Source organism: Miniopterus natalensis, chromosome 5, assembly GCF_054644295.1.
Source record: "Miniopterus natalensis isolate mMinNat1 chromosome 5, mMinNat1.hap1, whole genome shotgun sequence".
In the NCBI taxonomy this organism is placed as follows: Eukaryota; Metazoa; Chordata; class Mammalia; order Chiroptera; family Miniopteridae; genus Miniopterus; species Miniopterus natalensis.
In genome coordinates this window covers 22,763,867-22,786,768 of record NC_142085.1, presented here as the reverse complement: position 1 = coordinate 22,786,768, position 22,902 = coordinate 22,763,867, and the positions used below count along the sequence as shown (strand labels likewise).

Sequence of the window (22,902 nt, the reverse complement as noted above, 5' to 3'; positions counted from 1 at the left end):
ACAGGTGGGAAAGGGGAATCTTCTCTCTCAGATCCTATAATTGAACCCAACCCCTTTGTTCTGCAGCAGAGGAAGTGAGAAGCAGGGGAGCTAAGTTTCCCAGACCCTTGCACCAGTGAATGAGAGAAGTGGGATTGGAAATCGGGGTTGCTGACTCCCAGCACTGCGGTGGAAGCTTGTTTTTGGTTGGCGCACAGGAATTCGCTCTTCCTCTTACAACTCATTTCACAATATTACATTCTGGTTCTGGTTTTGTTTTTTAAGGAAACTTCTGGTTGAAATATGATATACAGAAATGTGCAGAGATCATAAGTGCACAGCTCAACATGTCTACATCTGTGTAAGCAGCACCCAGACAAAGAATTAGTACATCACCGGCACCCCTGAAGCCCTCCTGCCCCTCCCAGTCACCAGGGTCAACAAAGGAGCCACTATCCTGACTTCTAACAACACAGACAGATTTTGCCTGTTTTTGAGCTTGATATAAGTGGGATTTCACAGTACTCTTTTTGTGGCTGCCTTCTTTCACTCCACGTTATGTTTGTGAGATTTGCGTGTGTGTTTCATATGGGGCAGTTCATTCTCACTGAGGTAGAGTATTCCATGGTTCTGGTTGTTTGAACCAAATCAAGAGGTCTGCAGAGAGAGATGTGTCCTGAAATCATTCAAACTATTCCTTAAACAAACAAACAAACAAAGTTAAAGCAACCAAATTGCTGAGACAACAACACAAAAACGTTGGTTAATATTTACAAATTGCACCCAATTTATTAGCCATCTATTAAAAGCCACTTTCCCAGATCACTCCCCAACCCCCTCCTTCGCAGTTGCCTGGATTCCCACAGCCCCCGCTGTCTTGCTCTGGGCTGATCCAGTCTGGCCTGATAGGACAGGGCTGGAGGTTAACTAGCTGTGTTCTACCTGGGTGAACCCATCTTGACTTCAGTATCGCTCAGAGCCTGGAATGCCCTTCATTTGACCAGTAGGGTTTCTGTACCTTCGGCAGCATCGCTTATCTGAAATTTTGGAGTCATTCCCCTAGTCTGAATCACCTTCAGGATAAAGCTCCTGCAGCCCCAGGCCAGCCAGAGGCAGAAAGGCCTCTGCAGAAGGAGGCTGGTCTTCCCACTGAGTCCCTCCCCTTGCAACCACTGCTGAGAGTCACTCCCACAGCTTTCTCAGGCTCTGGCCTTCATTCCCAAGAGCAACTTGGCTGGAAAGGGGCTGCACCCTCTCCTCTCCTCTCTTCCCTGCCAGGCCACAATTGGCCCTGATTTCTTCATGCTGACCAACATTTCTGGGGTCTCCCTTTTGCTGGTAACAATGACCTAATCCCAAAATGCAATTTGATGGGAGCCCCGATGCAAATTAGCAGGGCTGCTGTCCGGAGCCTGAGTCCTTATATGGTACAATCCCTGAACCAGGACAGGGATAGTGCTGAGTGCAACACAGCTGATTCACCAGCTGTTCCTCTCCCTCCCTAAACTGTGCCTGCCCACTCCAGTTTCCAGTGACATCAGCACTGCACCCGTAACAAAAGGTTAAGATAGCCAGGGCGCCTTTGAGCCTTTGGGAGGCTGCAATTTACTTGAAATTTACTGCAATTTTTACCTATTTCCCAGCTCCCCAATTCCTGGGAGGCTGTCCTTTCTGGAAGGTAATAGAATAATAATATGCCTTTTTTCTTCTTCAGTACTTCTCTTGTTGGGAGCGTGGTTGGGGGAGGCAAGGAGAGAAGACAGTTATAGCTCAGAGGCTTGCTCTAGCCCAATGGCAGGGTACTGTTTTGAAAAGGAAGCAGTCGTGGGCCCCACCCCCACGCAAGCCCTTAGTTGGAGCCTTGGCTATTCTTTGGTCTCCACCCTTAAGTAGTTTTTATTTGTTTGGTCTTCTTTTAAGTATGAGCAATGAAACCAAGAAATCCTCAGACACAAGAAAGGACATTGAAATCTGGGTTACCAGCTCTATTCAATACTCATTAGCAAATAACCAAATTCCTTTTATTAGCACCCTCACCACCGTCCCAGTGCCTACTGAAAGGCAAGCCTTGCACCAGACTCCAGCAGTGGTGTGCTGGAGCCAGCTCAAACCAGTCACGTACTTCATTGTTCAGTTTTCAGGAAATTATTAAGGATTATGTTACATAAGATTTAAATGGAATCAATTTGATTTAAAACAAAGGTGAATCAAAACTCATTCACTTCCTAATTAGTTCATTACATTTTACTATTATCTGTGCTCCTGAGGTTATTCACAGCTATTGCATCTGTATGGTGGAGATACCATATACCAGAGCACTTCGGCACATCTCTCCCCAACTCCCTGTTCAGTAATGTCACACCGGGAGCTCAAAATCAGGCATGATGGCAGTATTTACGTGGAAAGCACTGAAAATCAGGGCGTTCCCCCTCCATGCTCCCAGAGCCAGTTGTTAACTGTGACCAGCACATATAGACTCAGAGATGGGGGAGTCAATAAAGAATGACTCACTCCCTCCCTGCCCTCAAAGTACTTTTAATTCAGTGAGTGAGACAAGTCCTTGAAGACTTGGATTGGGCAGTGTCTCCTCTAAAATGTCAAACGGGGGAGTTAAAGGGCATGGGTTTTGAGGTCAGAGAGACCTATATTAGCATCCCAGTCTTGCCACTTACTGACATGTCACTCCAGCCAGAGTGGGGATCAGGTCAGCTCCAGGGCAGATGTCCAATTACTTTCAGCCGTCTTCCGTCTGATTGGTCTGGTCATTAAACATTTTAAATATCAGCTGTGGTTTCAACAGGGGGCCATACAGACCCCTGAGATCATTCCCATTACCTAGGCCTGATTGGGAGGGAAAGACTCAGAAGGGCATACAGGTTCCCAGCCTCTGGATGAGCTTCTAGAGCTCAAATCTGGAAAATACTACTTGCCATACTTCATCAAACCTCAGGTGCCGTTGCTTGTAAGATACGCTATGATTTCACAAACCACTATTAAAGGAAGGTGATGCCAAATGAACAATGCCATGCCATGGATTGTAAGATCAACGTTAAGTGAACGAGTTGTTAAAACAAGAAAAGGTGTGCACCTTAGAATCAACCAAATATGGTACACTACAAATCTTCCTCCAAAGAAAGGTAAGGTTAATTCTTTTTTTTTTTTTTTTTTTTAATGTATCTTTATTGATTTCAGAGAGAGGAAAGGAAAAAGAGAGAGAGAAACAACAATGATGAGAGTCATCTATCTGCTGCCTCCGGCTTGTTCCCTGCTGGGGGCACGTCGAGCCTGCAACCCTCACCAGGAATCAAACCTCGATCTCCTGGATCATAGGTCGATGCTCAACCGCTGAGCTGCGCCTGCTGGGCAAAGGTCAATTCTTAAGATGCTGCCGGATCAGTCAGAATTGGCAAAGGAGGTACTCATGAGTTTCTAAGGAAGACAGGTCAACGTGGGAAGTTGAGAGTGGGCTCGCAGAGCTCCTCGAAGCCAAGCTCAAGGCTGTGGACTTCCTCCTGCAGGCAATGGGCAGCCACTAGGGGTTTCTGGCAAGGAGTACGACATCTCTCATCAGATGGCCCCTGGGATATGAAACAGTACTTATGAATCCATCTGTCAGTGTAAGAAAGTCCAAACCTGTAGAGAATTTTTGTTAGAGTTTATTTGAGTTTATCTGAGCTAAACTGATGACATGATGGGAAGCAAGATCTTAAATGCTCAGGAGAATGATAGTCTTGCAGTTTCTTTTACACATTTAGAATTACAGAGGGAATGTAAGGAAGATTCCACGAAGGTGGGAGAAAGCAGGGTACAGGATAGCAAACAAGATCATGTGCTCCCCGGAAGGTGATTATGCCTCGGAGGGGTCTGAAAAAGAGGATTACTCTGACATTTCAATCAAAGGTGTCTTAACCTAGATGCACAAGAACAATGGATAGGGTTTGGTTAAGGCAAACATAAACCCTTAACTAAAGAAATTATAGGCCTGGGGCCTGACTACCCACCATGACCTGCACAGTTAGGAAGTGATGACCAGATCACACTGAAGTTACTCTCTGCCACTGAACTTGTCAGATTTATTACGAGCCCCTTTTTCATCTCATATCAAAGCATGAACTCCCCTCTTGCTCAAGAGAGTTGGACAGGAGCAACTGCTGAGCACAACTTTGACTGGCACTGGACAGTGTGTTCACCCCTGTTATAATGAAGATGAATTCAAAGGACAGGTCTCCTTTGAATTCTGAGTAAGAAGCTCACATATAACGAGTGCAGGAATTGCACTTCTGGGTACTTATCCCAAGAAAATCAGAACACTAACTCAAAGAGATGACTGCACCACCATGTTCATTGCAGCATCATTTACAATAGCCAAGCCGTGGAAATAACCTAAATGTGCATCAGTGGGTGAATGGGTAAAGAAAATGTGAGAGAGAGAGAGAAAATCGAATATTATTCAGCCATTAAAAAGAATGAAACCTTGCTATGTGCAACAGCATGAACAGACCTCGAAGGCATTATGCTAAATGAAATAAGTCAGACAGAAAAGGTTAAATACCATGAGATCTAACTGATATGTAAAATCGAAACAAAAAACCAAGCTGATGGATATAGAGAACAGATTGGTGCTTGCCTGAATCAGGGGGTGGGGGTGGGAGAAATGAGTGAAAGGGGTCAAAAACTACACATTTCCAGTTATAAAATGAATGTCATAGGCATGTAATGTACAGCATGGTGACTATAGTTAATACGACTGTATTGTATATTTGAAAGTAGCTACGAGAGTGGATCTTGAAAGTGCTCGTCATAAGAAAAAAAACATTTGTATATGTATGGTAATGGATGTTAACTGGACTTATTGTGGTGGTCATTTTGCAATATGTACAAATATCATTACATTGTACACCTGAAACTAATATAATGTTATGTCAATTACACCTCAACTTTTAAAAAGTACTATTAATATGTTGTTTTTAATTTAGGGACTCAGATTTACCCATCCTGATGTGCATGCAGGGTCTGTGTGTCTTCTAAGTCATTGAGTGGCAGACAAAACTCTTCACACCCACTCCAAAACTCTGCCCTGGGACCCCAGAGGGATACTTTGCACAGATGAAGCCTTTAGGGGTCACTGAAGATCAATTGTGCCACCTACTTCATCCCTTGACCTGGGGTTGGCCCTGAGTCCAGAAAATTTGGAGAGCTTTCTGAGCACCTTTACCCTGTAATTGGGGGGGGAAAGAATCACAGCATCAATCATCTCATGGAAGAGCTCCAAGAAATCACCTCATTTCCATAATTTTTCCGACTAGGAAATGGAGACTTGAAAAATGAGCATGGCTGGCTGGAAGTAACCCACCCAAGGAATGGCAGAGAAATCCAAGTCTCCTGCTACCCCCAGGGCATGGCAGGCAAGGCATCGCCCCGGGCACACCTTGGGTCTGCCTCTTCCTAGCTTGGAGCTGTGGCAAGTTGCTCACCATTTCTGGGCTTCCGTTTCCTCCTCTGTAGAATGGGGCTGGTAATAGTATCCACTGCAGAGGGCTGTTTACAGGAGTAAATACATAAATCCATGAGAAAGGCTTAGACCAGTGATTTTTAACCGGTGTGCCACGGCACACTGTTGTGTCACGGCACACTGTTGTGTCACAAGAATTTTTTTCAAAGATTTTTTATTGATTTTTTTTAAAAATGTATCTTTATTGATTTCAGAGAGAGGAAGGGAAAGGGAGAGAGAAAGATAGACACATCAATGATAAGAGAGTCATTGATTGGCTGCCTCCTGCATGCCGCCTGCTAAGGATCGAGCCCACAACCCAGGCATGTGCCCTGACTGGGAATCAAACCACGATCTCCTGGATCATAGGTCGATGCTCAACTGCTGAGCCACACCTGGCCGGGCTTTTATTGATTTTTTTAGAGAAAGAAGAAGGGAGAGGGAGAGAGAGAGAGAGAAACGTCGATGAGAGAGCAAAACATTGATCTATCAGCTGCCTCCTGTGCACCCCCTACTTGGGATCGAGTTCACAACCCGGGCATGTGCCCTGACTGGGAATCGAACCAGCAACCTTTTGGTGCACAGGACAACATCTGACCAATTGAGCTACACTGGCCAAGGCAAGAATTTTTAAAACATTCAGTACCTGACTATTTAGTCAGGGGCACTGACCTCTTTTCCCTTAGATTGTCTGGTGTGAATGAAATAAAGTTATACCTACTTTTATTAAATATTTTTTTATTGATTTCAGAGAGAGGAAGGGAGAGGGAGAGAGAGGAACATTGATGTGAGAGCAAAACATTGATCAATTGGCTGCCTCCTGCATGCTCCCTACTGGGGATCAAGCACTCAACCCAGGCATGGGCTTTGAAGGGAAATTTGACCATGACCTCCTAGGTTCATGGGTTGCTGCTGAACCACTGAGCCACACTGGCCAGGCTATACCATTTTTTTTGTCAGATTGGCAAAAAATGTATTTTTTGGTGTGCCATAGAACTTTACTAATTAGTTTATGTGTGACACAAGATGAAAAAGGTTGAAAATCGCTGACTTAGACAATAGCCTGCCAGCCAGTAATTACTCCATAAATAGTGATTGTTTCTATAGTTTTTGTTGTTTCTGTAGTTACTCTGAGCAATCCTAGGCGCCTCCCTCACCTCACTCCTGCTATCAGCCTGGAGGGCTGAACTTTGAGACTTAGGGGCAGAGGCATCTGTGGAATTTGCTCCCCTTGCTAATCTGGCAGAGTCAACAATCATTTCTGTGCAAACCCCAGGAGCCTGTGGAGATGCTAGAGGTCATGACATAGAACAGCTTCATGGGAGAGGCACTGAGCCTGGATGGAGGGAGTGTCCACAGCCCAGTGGGGAAAGGAGGTGGCTTTATGAGGGCTGGGGGAGCCAGCTGCCTGTGGAGGGGAAGGAGAAGGGGTGCAGGAACCACGAGGAGCTGGGTGGGGGCACTTGGCATGTGAACAGCGTGCTGAGGGCCAGGACAGGGGATGTGATGTGGGCCTTTAAGGCTGGAAAGGAAGGGGACTCAGAGCCTATGAAAAGAACCATTTTCTGCGGTGCTCAGGAAGGGCCTCTCATGGGGGATTTCCTACGCAGGGCTCCAGGCCTTGGCTGCCTTCCCAGGGAAAGGTGGTGTTTGTCGTGGGGCTCGTGCACACTGCCCAGCTTTAGTTCAGTGACGAACGGTGCCCACTCCCGTCTCTGGCACTGCCGGTCTCCCTGAGCCTGTTCAGCTGGGAACAAAATGCTCTTTGCTTGAATCACACACTTCAGACGTCTTAGTGGGACTCTGAGGTCACGGCAGAGGAGGAATAGAGGGGAATAGAAGCTCTGAATAATGCTGGAGTGAGGGCAGGGCCACAAAGGGCATGCCCTCCAGCTGGGACAGAGGGGGGGATTTCACACACATGGGCCCTTGGCACAGGGCTTTAGTGTGGCCCAAAGACTACTGGCAGGCCCCAGACACGGCTATTCAAAAAAGCTCAGTGTGGTCTAAGGCAAAACCTACTTGGAGAGAAGAATTTCAAAATGGTTTTTTAAAAAGCACAATCAACGCCCTTTCCTCTTCCTCTCAAGCCCAATCAAAAAGTACAGTGGACACTATTGAAATCACATCTCAGAAGCAGCATGGCTTTCTGACGGCGTCTGCCAGGATTTCCGATGAGGCCAATAGAAACATGCTCCATTTTCATGCTGTTTGGTGAGTAGAAGAGTCCTTGCACACCTGTTCAGGCGAGATGATGGTGACACTCTTACTGGAGGCATGGCACTGCAAACACAATCTACCCCCCTGCCCATTTCTAGCCTCACCTCCTCTTTTCTCTCTCTTCGCTCTTTAGTGTCCTATGTCTCCCTTCTTCTTGTGTTGACTTTCTTGATGTCACTCTCCCTCTTCTCTCTTCATTTCTTGCCTCACTTCAGTGCTCTGCCCAGCTGACAGAAACCTGTGGGACAAAGTGAGCAAGCCCCATCATGTCCGGAAGAGGGGCTGCTGAGAAGGCAGTATGGCCAGGGCTAGCTGCCAAAGGCAGGAGGGAGGAGAGTCTGGGTCCCTTGTCGCAGCCCGGGCGCATACTACTATAAAGGTCCTTTTCTGACTTCAGCCCAGTCACAGAAACATCTGGACCTGCCCCATGTCCAACCTCATCAGCAAAGAATCAAGAGAGACAGCAATGTGACCAGCTAATTCCCGCTAAGGAAACAACAGATGGAAAGGGTTTAATGTGTTTAACATCCAGGAATATTTTGCATCATAACTGGACACTCTCTTGTGCACATAACTGATTTATAAAAGAATGAAAATTTAATGTTGGAATATAAGCACACAAAAAATCAGAATGAGGGGGTACATTTCAGGGTCAGGAGAAGCCTTCCTTGTGTTTTTAAAATCATTCACTCATTCAATCAGTCAGTCATTCATTTTTACCAACAAATATTTACTCAGCACCTACTATGTGGCACAGAATGAAAGCATATAGATGGAAAGTTATGATTCCAGCCTTTTTGAGCCTTAAAACCTACCCCAAGACAAAGTTCTATCCAAACTTAATATAGCTTTGTTCGTGACATAGCTCCTGGGCGAAGCAGAATCCCCTTGCAATCCTCCATTGTGGAACTACCTTGGGCACAAATAAAAAGATGGGATGGTAGATATTCCTTCACCTTCTTTTAATCCTCAACCGAGGATATATTTTTATTGATTTTAGAGAGAGAGGAAGGGAAAGACAGAGAAAGAGAAACATCAGCATGAGAGAGAAACATCAGTTGGCTGCCTCCTGTGTGCCCTGACTGGGGATTGAGTCAGAAACCTAGATATGTTTCCTGACAAAGAATCACACCTGCAGCCTTTGGGTGCACAGGATGATGCTTCACCCAAGCGATCCACAGGGCCAGGGCGAGATTCCTGCCTATTGATCCATTAGTCTATCCACCGATCCACTCTTCCACACATCCAACCATCCCCTTTCCGACCCTTCAGTCACCCATCTATTCATCCACCTATCTACTGACCCACCCATCCGTCACTTATCTACTTACCTACCCATCCAACTATTCACCCATCTACCCTTCTACCCATCCACCTACTTACCACCCATCCATTTACTTATCTACCCATCCATCATCCTTCCAAGCATGTGGTACGAGGTCAGTTATAGCTTAGCGGGGAGCAGGCACACCTAACCAATTACTGTGGCAGGAAATTGTGCAAAGACAGAACCCAGCAGTTGCAGATAGTGTCCACGTCTGACAAGTCTCATGTGAATGGCTCCTGAACACTGGGTTGTGACCTGAGAAACAGAGTTAGGATGAATTTCAAGGGTGGTACCAAAGGTTCACAGGGACCAGGTGCTTACATTTAATCAAGATAGTGTTTACCTTTTCCCCCCGGCTAGGAGAGAGCTGCCCAGAGAAGGCCAGCATGGCAGTCAAGTAACAGCGCTTCATGAAAACCTTTCTTTTATTTCCCCTCTTTAAGAATTGTATTTTATTTTTCCATCTCCATTTATCCACCCTATGCCCTCCTCCACCTCCACCCCCCCCCCTCACCTGAAAACCTTCTTTCCACCACATTCCTGCTATAGAGATTTTCCTCAATGTTTTGGCCCGTTGCACGACACAGGTGCCATTCTGAAAATTATTGCTTTCTCCTTGAACATAGAAAAACTAAGGATAAACATTTCTGTGGGCAATTGAAGTTTCCAATACACTGTCCATTGACAGATAACCCCCAAATTGGAGGACTCCATGGAAATCAATGCCTGAAATTGTCCCTTTGTTCCCCAAATGTTGTATTTCAGTACTTTTCTGGTTGTGGGAATTCTAACTGAAATTTATTCATTTCTAATGTCAATTTGAGTTGCATCTCTTTTTAAAATGCTCCCCTCTTCCCATCTCAATGTCAGGTGCAACAGTCATTAGTTATCAAAGTAATCTGTCCCTAGCTGAAAGATAGCTGAAAAGAGGAAACAGGGCAGTGGTTAGAGCCCCCCCTCCGTGCCCCACTGTCTGGTTCCCACGTCTTGCTCTGCCACTGAGTTACCAGCTGACTTGGGACAGGGGACTTGGTTCACTGAGTTATTGCCTGTGTGCTGAAGGAGAGCAGGCAAGGGACCTAGAGCTGGTGCTGGGAGCACTGGACTGGGAGAAAGAGGCCCCTGTCCTCACTCCAACCCACCAAATCCTTCTTAACTGCAGCAAGTTTTTGAGCTTTCTTTTCTTTGTCTCTAAAATTAGGGGAGAGAACATATGATCTTTAAGGTCGTTTCTAATACTCAGAATCTTAATTCCACTCACTCTGGTACTTAGTGTATTTAGTACATGGAATTGATCATTTAAAAAAAGTTTATTAAATTGATTTGAGAGAGAAGGAGATAGAGAAACATCAGTTTGTTGTTCCACTTATTTATGCATTCATTGGTTGATTCTTGTATGTGCCCTGACCGGGGATTGAACCCACAACTGTGGTGTATTGGGATGATGCTCTGACCAACTGAGCTATCCAGCCAGGGCATGGAGTCAATCATTTTTAACACCCTGCTCCTCTAGATGAAAATAAAATCCCCCAAAATCATCACGACACATGATATTATGGCTTTTTGCACTCAGTTTCACTGTTTTAAAATGTAAATACAATAGAAGTTATAAGTGGTCACTAGAATGACAGAATTAAAGTAACAAGTTCTGGTTCTTCATCTTTAAAATCACTGTGCTATCACTCCTTCACATTTTGGGTTCAAATGCAAGCAAGATTTTGTAGGACCTTATGGAGCCATGACTATGCTGAGAATAAGCTCTGACAGTTCCAACTGGACATGAATTTGCTCAAACATGTGCATCTGAGACCACATATATATGAACTCTATATATGAGTTCCTAGGATTAACTCGTATGTAGAATACTGTAATGTTTATTGAAAAATAAATGGTAAAAATGTGCTAAGCTAAACCTTCCATATATATTAAGGTTCAACAGTAACTACCACTGGTTAGCACTTAGACCAAATGATTTGAGGGCTGGGAAAGTGTTTTTATCACTAACATAGTTTAGAATTGTTATGATGATAAAAAAGCAGACCAATATTTTGTCAGTTTTATCATTTAAAAATACCTTTCACTCAGCTTATATAACTGTAGTACATTTACCAAAACATAGAAATTAACATAGATACAAGCTATTAACCAAACTACAGACTTTACTTGGAGTTTAGCAGTATTTCCACTACTGTCCTTTTTCTGCTCCAGGGTTCAATTCAAGATACCACATTGCCTTTAGAGGTTTATCATTGTTTTAACATCCTTTACAAATCACGCAAGCCCTTGGTGCCTACCCCCGAAACTGCCACCCCCACCACCCTGCCCTTCGAACACAACTGATTCCACTAAATGCTGTGGTACCAGGGGCACAGAGATCTGATGGCTGTGAAGTTTCATCCTTTGGCAAAAGATGCTGTTGAGCCTGACATAATATCTTGGATTGCCAGAGCACGAACACCCCACTTTGTCAAACTGGGGATCCTTCAGCCAGACACTCCAACAGTGACTGTTGGGTCTGTGACATTTGTAAGGCTCAAGGGCCTAGTGTATAGAAACCAGAAAGCAAGACTTGTGTTGGGGCAAAAGTGTTGTGTGTCCCGTGGCAAAAAAGCAGAAGTATAGCTTAAAAAGCCTTGAGAAAAGCACAGTGCAGATGCTTCTGGATGCCTGCTCCATACCAATTCTCCTCTTTTTTCTTGCCATCGGAATTTTTCTAAATTAATAATATTTATTGGTCTCTACTATATTCCAGGTGCTGTTCTAGGCACTGTTGATAGAAACAAAACAAAGATCCCTGCATTTGGAGCATTAGTTCTAGCAGGATAGAGCTGAACAAGGTTTCATCACAAGGTGTGTTGAACATGGGTGTGGGAGCTTTTATGCACAAGGACAAGTTCACATTTAAGCCTACTGTGTGCTTCCAGCAGCCGCCTTTGAAACTTGTTGCAGATATTAATTAAATACATTTCCTATGAGAGTTCTTACAGCAATTGTGCCATTGGAATTTTTATTTTGGTCAGGAGTAGCTAGGATCTCCAAAAAAGGCTGAAACTCTCCAGTGCCTCTGAGGTTCCTTTCCAGGTAAAGTTAATCCAATCACCAATTCCACTCACCTTGACAATAACTGGTTTAGGAATGATCATGTGGTGTCATTCTGGCCAATGAAACATGAGGGGATTCCAGGATTTCTGGGAAAGTTTTCTTCACACTTCAAAATGTTCCTCTTTCTCTTGTCTGAATTTTGTGTATTGAATGAAGGATAGAATGCCTGGAGCTGCTGCAGCCATTTTGTAACCTTGAGGGACAAGCCTGAGACAAAAACAAACACAGAGCGGTGAAGTGGAAGGATATTAAGACACTAGTCTCCGATGAATCACTTATCTCTGGGAATGAACTAACTCAGGACATCCTGTTATGTGAGAAAATGTATTTTCTACTTTGGGGGGATATTGGTCACATTTATGCCAACTAAAGCACAGCATCTCTTATTCAGTCATTCATTCAACCAACACTTGAAAACACACTATGTGAGACACTTGGTGCTGTTGGAATGTGAGAGTGAGTAGCTGGGTCCCTGCCCTGAAGGGTCACGCCATCCAAAAGAGAGGTAAAATTCACAGACAAACTCTGACTGCAGGAGAGCCTGCAGCTACCTGAGAGGTGTGCCCAAGGTGCTGTGTGCACGCCTCCAGCCTAATGCCTCGAAGACAGCTTTGCAAATGAAGAGGCACCTGCTCCTTCTCTTGAAGGATGGTTACCTTTCAAGCAAAGGGATATGGGAGCCCTGTGCTGACCTGCTGGTCTGAGTCCTGGTTCAGCACCCACTAATTATGTGGCCCTTGGCCATTCCTGTGTCTCAGAACAGCTACAAGAAGGGGTTGGTAATAACTGTCTTGCCTCCCTCACATGGCAACCATAAAGCGCAAAATAAACGTGAGAGGTTATTATCTCTTCCACCTCTAGACATAACTATGTACTCACCCATTCCTAGGTCCCTGGCCCAGCCTCTGAGTAGTTTTCCAATTCCTTCTTCCTGTTGCTAGAGCCACCCTCTAGTCTCCTCCTTAGTTTCACCAACCATCTCCTATATTTCTAGTATTTTCAGTATTTCAAATCCTCCCCTCTCTCTCCTGAGTGTTTCTTCTCTGTCTCCAAGCATGCTTCAAACGCAAAAAATAAATATAATTTAAAGATCCTTCCTTGGATCCTCTATATCCCCCAAACATCATCCACTTCCCTTTTTCTCACCAAATTTCTTAAAAGAATAGGCTGCTTTCCCTCCTCCTTTCCTCACCTTCTACCCACTGTGAGGCCCATTCTGGTGAACAAGCTGGCAGCTTTCCCCTCCCCCTGTTCTCCCCCCAGGCTCTTTACCTTTACCTTCCTCTCTCCTAAGCTTCAAGGGCCCTCCTTTTGCCTCTATATATTGTTTACTGAGCTCATTTCTTCTACCACTCACTTATTCTACTTCTGTGACTTTCTAAATAATTTTTTTTAATAATAATAAAAAAAGAGTGGGCTCTGAAAGGCCATGATGTCTGTATCTGGAGGCTTCGTCTTTGTCTCATCCTGCCTGATTTAACCTGCCCCTGTGAAGTGCCTGTGTCATGGTTCCCTCCACCCCACCCCACCCTTCCCTTTTCCTCCTCCCCCTTCTCAGTGTTGGGGTTCCCTAGGATTATGCTAACCTAGGGTTTTTTGCTCACTTAGCACTCTCTCCAGGGAACACTTACGTAAGCTCATGGCTTCAACAGTCCCATTGTAGATGAAGCACAAATACCTTTCATTCTGGTTTTTCCCCTCTAAATCCAACCCAGGAGTTTCCAACTGACTTGTCCAAGTGCTGATTAGGATGTCCTGTGACTCTTCAAGCCCAGTTAGTTCAAAGCCGAGGTCAACTTCTCCCTTATGCCTACTCTCTCTCTCTGTTGTTTCAGTTTGTTTGTTTTTTGTTTAATGGTCACACCATCATTTATATCATGCTGGCCTAAAATGTTGGCTCCTCCAACTCCCATACTTATTATAGTAAAGCACTCACCAAATCCAATGAATTAACCCTTGAAATGGCTCTGAAATAATTCATCTCCCTTTGATTCTTATAGAACTATTCTTTGTGGTGTTATTTATTTATTTATTTACTTATTTATACTAGACTGTAATAGTAGTTTCTCAAGTGGTGTTCTCGACACCACTCTGTTTAAATCAAAATAATCTTTCATATTCCTGATAGTTCTCTCTCCAAAGACAGGCTTGGTCATGCTTAAAATCTTCCCATCCTTTCCTATTGTTGGCAGAACACAGTCACAATTTTTAAAAAAATTTTTTTCAGCTTCAGTTATAATTAACAAATAAAAGTGTAAGATATTTAAAATACACAATGTGATGACTTGATATACGTATACATTGAAAGTCACAATTCTGTATCATAATGCTCAAAATCCATTACAATCCTTAACTCTTCATAATTCATCTCCACCCCTTTTTTGCATTTTGTCAGTAAAATTCCTCTAGATAAAGCTCCAGCCCAAATATCTTTTCCCCTGTACCCCAGACAGAATTAAGTTACCTTTCCTTTGCATTTATAGGTTATATATTTCAAACTGTTCTTAGATTCACCATCATCACACTGAATTGTTATGATGTTTCTGTTTCTTCTAAAAAATTATAAGCTCCAGCAGGGTTATTAATTACCCTGTGCAGCATAACAAATGAAAACAGGATTTAGTGACTTAAAACAGCAAACGTTTATTATTTCACCATTGCTGTGTGTCAGGAATTTGGGAGTGGCTTACCTGGCTAGTTCTGACTCAGGGTCTCTCATGACCTTGCAATCAAGAGATCAGCTGGGTCTGCAGTCATCTGAAGACTTGACTGCAGCTGGAGGATCTGCTTCCAAGATAGCTCTCACAAGCCTGGCAATTTAGTGCTGGTTGTTGGCAGGAGGTCCTGGTTCCATGCTATGAGGACTTCTCCATAAAGCTGCTTGAGTATCCTTACAACATGGCAGCTGGCTTCCCCAGAGCAACTGATCCAATACGAGAGGAAGGAGAAAACCAAAGTGCCTTTTATGACCTAGTCTTCGAAATTGCACCATCACTTATCCCATATTCTATCTGTTAGCAGCAAGCTACTAAGTCCAGCTCATATTCAAGGGGGAGAGGGAGTTAATCACCACCTCTTGAAGGGGGTAGTATCAAACAACTTGAGGTCATGTTTTAAAACCATCACGAGTTGTCTCATTTTTCTGTTTCCAGCAACTAGCACAATGTCTGGTACTTAGTAGGTGCTCAGTAAATGTTTCTATTGAGATGATGTGTTAAAGGGGGAGGTGTCGGAGTGTGGGTCAGGTGAAGAATGGTGGAGGTGGGAGTTGGCAGGAGATATTCTGAGGGAAGAATTCATAGGCTCCGTCACTGATTAGATGAGAGGGGTTGAGGAGAGATCCATTTTGGGTTGAAGATAGTTTTGAAACTAGGACTTAAGAGATGGCTGTGATGGCTAAAGTAGGCATTTAATACTTCCTCCAGGGAGTTTTGAGGTAGTGAAATATCAAACCATGCATCTGTGAACCCTATGTCTAATTGTTCAATTATATTTGAAAGGGCCCAGGGCTGACAGTCAACAGTATGAGCACAGACTAAGCCATTCCCTTTACTTTGGGTTTCTCATTTATAAATATAGAGGTTTAATACCTAACTATCTTCCAGGACTTTCAGCTTAAACTCTTAATGTTAAGAGGTTGAAAACATCCCACCTTTTGCAAGAAATTCCCAACACCACATCCTTTACAAATGGTCATGGGGAAACTAACACTAGGTAACTATAAGGTTGAATTGTGTAAAATGCTGGTATTCTAGTTTTGATCTATAATGAAATCAGTTTCATAGGGTTCAACCTAAGAGATGTAGCTGCAGTTTGAAGATTTGAATACTGAGGAATAGAGTAGAGAAATAAAATGGAGTCACAATAGTCAAGCTGCTAAGTTACTAAAATGAAGTAGGTCGAGGTATGAGAAAAGGGCTTTACTCTTGTTTTAACTAGTCTGGGAACTTAAACTTTTGATGGTTCCAGTCCTGCATCAATGCCTGGATATACATGAAAACTGCAGATAACCCTCTGATTAAACCATGGAGGACTAAGGAAAGAATATTCACATATCCAGACCACATGACATCCATTATCCAGGCCACCCATCATCTAGAGCAGTGATTTTCAACTGGTGTGCCGAAGAAATTTTTAAACATGCAATACCTGACTATTTTGTCAGGGGCACTGAGCTCTTTTCCCTTAGATTGTCAAATAAAAAAAATGACAAGGGTTGCCAGCTTGATTCCCCATCAGGGCACATACCTAGGCTTGATCCCCCGGTGGGGGGAATGCAGGAGGCAGCCAATTAATGTTTTGCTCTCACATCAGTGTTCCTTTTTCTCTCTCCATCTCCCTTCCTTTCTCTCTAAAAAGCAATTTTAAAAATTTTTTAGCCAACACAATAGCCAACCAGTGTAATCAAATTCTTGTCAGATTGGCAAAAAATATATTTTTTGGTGTGCCACAGAATTTTAATAATTAGTTTATGTGTGCCATGAGATGAAAAAGTTTGGAAATCGCCGATCTAGAGGATTACCATCTCAGACCATTCCAGAGGCTAAGAATGCAGGGCTGATTCTTCTCAAGAATGAAACCCTCAGCTTTTCTTTCCACTTTGGGAATACTCTGGGTATTGCCCAATTGTGTGTCTGGTTTGCAAGCCTGAAGATCCTTGAATAAATCTTTATCATTTATTTCTTGCCAAAGCCTTGGGATTCATTTAAGTTCAGTTGACAACCCCTTTTCACAGACGGAAAATTGAGGTGCTCCAGAGTTCTCGCTCTTTCTATTTCTGATAATATCTAAGGTCCAACTTTAAGAAAGGTCAGCCTTCAAGTTAAAAGAGGTTTTACTCCAACACAGGCATCATCTCCCATTCCTTTAAAGGGACTGAAGATCAAAGACAGTATGCTAAATGCTGAAGAGCCAAGATACTTAAGATGTAAGATTTATCTAGGAACCCCAGATAAGTCCAGTCTCGATCACATTTCATACTATGCCATTTTCAAGAAATTGTACTTACTTAGAAGTGAGATAACGATAGACTTAATAAAAGAATGAATACGAATTTAATAGTTCTTTGTTCGTTTTGTATTTCTGTACATCTAAAAAGTGATTCGTTGACTCCCTTACTGGTGGGAGTCCATCCAATATTCGCCAATATAAATTCATTTATTAAAAATACTTTTTGTGCTTTCCTGGAGTACTTTTTAAAAGTATTAAATAGAAACTGTCGGTGAAGAAGCTCTTCAGGCTTTATTCTTCCACTTCTTCAGATCAATTCATATTGAAGGTATACTTGGGGTAAGACGTGTAAAACTAAGTTACAAAAGCGCAAGGGTCTCCAAAGCCACAGCGAAACTTCACCGGCCCAGCCACTCCGTTTGGAACCAAGGCTGCCCCGGGGCGGGGTCTTTCTCTGGCCGTTTGCTGCATAATCCCAGCAATATGCACCCCGCCCGGCCCACCGCAAGCTCTCAATAAATACTCGATCAGCCGTGCGTTCATTTATCTCGCGTGCAGGGCGCTAAGGCCCCGAGAAGGCCGGCGCGCAGCTCCCCGCCTCCCGCTGAAGCCGCGCGGCTCTCAGCGCCCGGGGCAGAGCCCGCAGCCCGGGAGTATCCGGCCGCCCGCGCGCGGCCTCCCGGGCCCTCCCTTCCCTTCCCTTCCCTTCCCGCGGAGGAAGGAGCGGGCGCGGGCCTGGGAAGCGCGGGCCCACTTCCTGTCCGGGCGGGACGCGGCCCCGCGAGGCGTCCGGGCCCCCGCGGCCTGCTCCGCCGAGCCGCCGCGCGGAGGATGCGGCGGGCGCTGCGCGAGCGCGCGGCGAGGGTGACCCCGGGCGCGGCGGCCCCGGGCCGAGGGGAGCCCGGGCCTCGCTCGCCGGCCCCGCCCCCGGCGTCCGCGGCCGAGAGGGGGTTACAGGCGCCGGGGGCGGGGCCGCGAGGATCCGGGCGCGGCGAGGGCGGCCGCGGGTGGGGAGGGGGCTCCGGCCGGGGGCGGTTCCGGGCGGCGGGGGCGGGGGCGGGCGGAGGAAGGGGGCGGGCCCCAGAAGTTGTTGGGAGCTAGGCCGGCTGGCGGGAGGGCGGACGGGCTGCGGGCCGGCGGGCGGACCGGGCCGGGGGTGGACAAGTTTGCGCGGCGGCTCGTGAGCGCTGGGTGCGGGCCCCGCCGGCCGCGGCGCGCCCGCTGCCATGGCTTTCCGCAGGAGGACGAAAAGTTACCCGCTCTTCAGCCAGGAGTTCGTCATCCACAACCACGCGGACATCGGCTTCTGCCTGGTGCTCTGCGTCCTCATAGGGCTTATGTTCGAGGTGAGCGAGACCGGGGAGGGGGTGCCCCTTCCCGTGCGCCGCCCGGCGGACCCCTGCAGGTCCCCGGGGTCCTCGTCAGAGCTGGGGCGCCGGGCTGCCAGCACGTTGTCTGCACCCCCGGCTTTGTACACCGTACCCCGCTTGGTCTCCGAGTCAGCCCAGACCCCCCCTCCCCCAGCTCCGCGCCTCGCCAGCCGTGCCCTGCTCGGCCGCCCCCTTAGGCGCCCACCATATCCTGCAGCGCTCTCTGCAGCCCTGAATCCTAAGCCTGGCCTCGAACCAACCGCAGTGCTGCCACCCTGGCCCAAACAGTGGGGTTTCCTTTCTGGTGTCCGGGAGCCAAGCCCGGAGACTCCCAGACCCGGAGGCATTGCACAACTAACTCCCTCTCCCAAGCAGCGCCTGCCAGCTCTTCTGGGCTTTTCCAGTGGGAGGGACCCCGACCCTTTTCACCTCCCACCTGGTTTTCTGGGTCTTTTGCATCTTCACGTGTGGCGGTGGCCTCATCCCGGCAGTGCCCATGTGCTGTCCTCCTGCCCACCTTCCCCCTTTTTTTGCCCTTGCCTAAATGGCCAATTATCATATACTCATTATCACTCTGGATTATTCCCTCAGCTCCATCTGTGGGGAACCCAGAGCTTCTCCCTGTTACGGGGCCGAGGAGAGGGACGGGATACCCGGTGCTTTTAGGGGCAAGGTGATTCTCTCATAGCTGTGGGAGTAGGGGGGAGAGGATGGGGTCCTACCACTGCCCCCCCCCCCCCCCTCACTCCACCGAAGCAAGGCGCTGGTACAAGCCTCACAACAGAGCAGGGACTTGTAGTAAGCCCCACCGGGTCAGGATCCAGGGGGTCTGGTGGGAAGGATTCTCTCCACCTAAGAGAACGAGAAAAACGTGATATTTGAAAGTGAGGAGAACTGGAGGAAAGTGAGCATGCTGTGATATATCTTGTCACTATCTAGTGACACTCCCCTCACTCTCACTGTGGTCTCCAGTGAGGCAGCGCCTTGTCCTTCGTTCTGGGTAAGGTTGCTTATCTGCATTCTCAGGAAAGGGTTAGGAAGCTGTAACCATTTGTAAACTGCCTTGGAGATGGAGGATTCCTAGCAGGGCTAATTTCTCCCTCGGTCTCCGTGTCTCCTCCTCTCCCCTCTAAGTTGACAAGGGTCCTGATTGGCCTGTGAGGCTGCCCTCAAGCTGGGGACATTCTTATGGTGGCTGAGTCAGGATTAGATGTGTGAATGTGCCCCTGGAGGGTCTGTAGGAAATAAACCTGAGACTAGGGTTGGGGTCTGCACACCGGCTTTTGGTAAAGCTCCTTTACTTCAATCCCTCCCTCCCCCACGCCCATAGCTCTCATGGTTTATTGGAAAGGGCTGTATCTACTAGGGTCGTCCCTGTGTCCCAGTCCCTGCTTTTTCTCTAAACTGACTAAAAACTGATTGTGGCCTCAGTTTCCCCATCTTAAAAGAGGTTAGTCAAACCTTTCTTCCTCATGGGGTTATTGTAAGGTTTAACTGAGATCATGCAAGCAACAAAAGCCATAGGGGATTCTACAAATGTGAAAACAAGTCGCTTGCTCCCCAAAGCCCTGTTATTATTTATCATAATAATAGCTTAACGAAATAAGAGAGAATTTATTTTGTCCAGCCAATACCCCCTGTCCTATTTGTATCTGTTTGCTGTCCTCCATTCTAAGAGGCCTCCCAGTGCCGTGTCAACAGTCTTGAAGGGTGTGGTTGGAAAGACACACGTGACAGCTGTAGACCTCAGAGCAGCACGCTCTGCAGCTGGCGAAGTCTCCTCATACCCCCTTGCCTGTGTTTCTGGCATTTGTTAAGGTCCGTGGCTCTACCTGCTTTATCTTAGCTCAGAAAGAGCTGCCTGGTGTTGGAGCTTGGTACCTCCTGCTGTCCCTGCCCTCTAGTTTTGGAAAGTCCTGTGCATTAAACCTGGCACTCTGGGAGTTGAAAAGTGCTAGGAACCCTTACTCCCAGTACCTGACAGAAGAGAAAAAACAACAAAAAAACTCCCCTCCTCCCGCTCTTGGGATTGTACTGGGGAGTGTGGAAAGGACCTTGGCTTCGTACCATGCTCACCCTGTAGTACCTTAGACCTACACCTCTGGGCCCAGAGGGCAGGAGTCTCCTTCTCTGGAAGGAGCATAGAAGGTGCATTGTGGGATTGCTGGTGTGTGCTGGTCTGGGAGAAGGAGGGCTGTGCTGAACGCCCCTTATGGAGGATGTGTGTTCTGCTGTGCCAGGGACATGGTAGTAGATCCTCATTGTCTATACCCACCAACTGCGGGAACTCAGATATTTGGCACTCTGCTCTCCCTACCAGATGAGAGCAGAAACAGCTCAGTTACTTTCAGGGACCTCAGAGAAACACATGTGGGCATCTTCACGTTTGGAACAAAGCCGGGGGTGGTACGTCATAACCCATCACAGGACTTACTAGATGGCACTTAGGGTCTTCTGGGCTCTCCCCTGGAGGTGTGGTGTGTGTGTGTCTGTATGTAGGGATGCATATGGGAGGAGGTGGCGTAAGTCCAGCATATGACGTTCTTTCCTAGGAGTGAGGACAGAAGGAGGTGGAAAGGGATGGGGGAGACAAGGAGAGAGGACAGCAGGCTCTTTGGGTTGCTAACTTGGGCATGGCCAGGATTCCTTCATCCAGGAGCTGAGTCAAGAAAACTCATTTATAATTTTTCCCACAAAGAGTCAGTCTACTGGCCACTCCTCCTCCTGGGGTCCCCTGCCCAGTCCTGCCAGTGAGCTGGGCCCCTCTCCCCACCCCAGGCAGCCCCAGCCCATGTATCCTAACTGATCTCCATCTTATTCCTGCCTTGCTCCTTCCCCAGCTCACTAGTCAGCTCCCCATCATTCAGAGGGGCTTTCATTCCCCCCTTAGGACTCCAGGACTTCAGTTCTGTCCCCTGGGAGATGATGACTCCAAATTCCTTCCCTTTTGGGAACTTACATGAAAGGGTGACTCTCCTTCCTCCTTTGATTTAGTTTTGGGTCATCCTAAGATTCCTCCCATTTCCAAGGCAGGGGGCAGGTTCTTTCCCCAGAATTCAGGTTTTCTTTCTGTCCTGCAGGCTGTTTGGAATAGAGCTGTTCTGTGCAGCCACAGCACTTGGCTAAAAAATGTCAGGAATGTGGAGCTTTATTTCCCCCCTCCTTCCCTTCCAGCTTTCTCTTTCTTAACTCTGCTTTCCCGAGAGGTGGTGCAAGGGGAGTTTTCTACTGGACAGTTTGGGCCTTCAGCCCTGTCTTAGAGGGAGTCCGGCCTGATAGCCCTTCACTGTGTGGGAGGCCAGTTTGGGTGTGTATGGTGTGTATGTCAGATTTAAAAGCAGTGTCTCCCCCCACCCCCTTTCCCTTCACTTTCCAGTGTCCCTTTCTGTGCCACGTTTCACACTGAAGTAGGCAGGGAAAGGGGGAAAACTCTCATCAGTGAACAGAGAATGAGAAAAAGGGGGTGCATGGAACAGAGAAAACAACTTATACGTTACCTCAAAAATGTCCTTTCGAGACCAACACGTTGTTTGTTTATTTTAAAGCTTATTTGCAGGCTCTGCTGGCTCTGCAGCAAGGAAACGTTTCTAAAATTCTGGGCCCATCATTTGTTTGGTCTGTGATGACTTAAGGGTTTGGTACCGAGAGGAATTTTTTGGGTAGTGGCTGGGGTTTTTGTTTTGGAGCCAGGTGTGGTAGAGCTGCCTTTCTCCAGGAACCACCTTCTCCCCTGTACCAGACTGACTTGTGGGATGATGTGTTTGCAGCGTGTACAGTGGGAGCCCATTGCGTCACCCCTTTTAGCACGTGGGATCTGTGGCACCGGTTCACATCCTCCCAGACATGCCTCTGGGCTTCATAACCCGAAGTGAGGCTGCCGGTCCTGTCTCTTAATGTTCGTGTTACAAAACAGTCCCGCTTATATTGTGTTAATTCGAAAAGGAATGTAAGTGGCACAGACGTGGACATATGTTGCCTTTCTTTCACTAACTTCTGATGAGCTTTTAAAGACGTTCCTTTGCCAGCTTTTATGGTTCCTGGCTTTATGCATCTTCCTCTCGAGCCTCTGACATAGTCCATCAGTAATGTTCTAGAGAAATTAGTCAGGGGAAACCGGGAAGGGTCACTGATTCTCTTGGGTGCCCTTGTTCTGTGGTTAGATTGCTACACGCATCACTCAGAGATCTGAGCAACAGAGCAGAACTTTGGAACTAGTTTCTCTCCTGGTCAACCCTCAAGTGTCACCCTATCCTATGGGATATAAGGCACATTGGTTATCCCTATTTCTTCCCTAGGTAGAATGTACCATCAGAAAGGTGGCATTGACTAATTAGTAAGTTTGTGACCCTAAGCTCTCCTGTGCTAGCCTTCTGCTTTCCGAAGGGTGCGGTTGTTATACACTGGGTCCCTCTTTTCCCCAGCGGGCCTGTGGTTTGACTGCTCCACATCTGTTTTCTCTGCCA

The 22,902-nt window shown here is 46.6% G+C and overlaps 1 protein-coding gene and 1 long non-coding RNA gene across 3 annotated transcripts in view; one reads left to right on the top strand and one right to left on the bottom strand.

Moving 5' to 3' along the window:
- Nucleotides 1–7,842: 7,842 nt before the first annotated feature.
- LOC107534653 (uncharacterized) lies at nucleotides 7,843–17,506 on the bottom strand. Of its 2 annotated transcripts, XR_001602954.2 has the most exons (4): nucleotides 16,642–17,506; nucleotides 14,810–15,042; nucleotides 12,131–12,326; nucleotides 7,843–7,928 (listed from the first exon to the last, which is right to left on the bottom strand). It is a non-coding gene; the product is annotated as an uncharacterized LOC107534653 (long non-coding RNA). The 2 variants fall into 2 exon arrangements; XR_015714530.1 differs by having other exon boundaries at nucleotides 14,810–17,506.
- A 739-nt stretch (nucleotides 17,507–18,245) lies between these two features.
- Nucleotides 18,246–22,902, top strand: part of TRAM2 (translocation associated membrane protein 2) — a 71,263-nt gene continuing 66,606 nt past the window's right edge. The window contains exon 1 of the mRNA XM_016209829.2: nucleotides 18,246–18,415. Within this exon, the coding sequence (XP_016065315.1) occupies nucleotides 18,296–18,415 (120 nt within the window). The 5' untranslated portion in view covers nucleotides 18,246–18,295. The remainder of the gene's footprint in view (nucleotides 18,416–22,902) is intronic.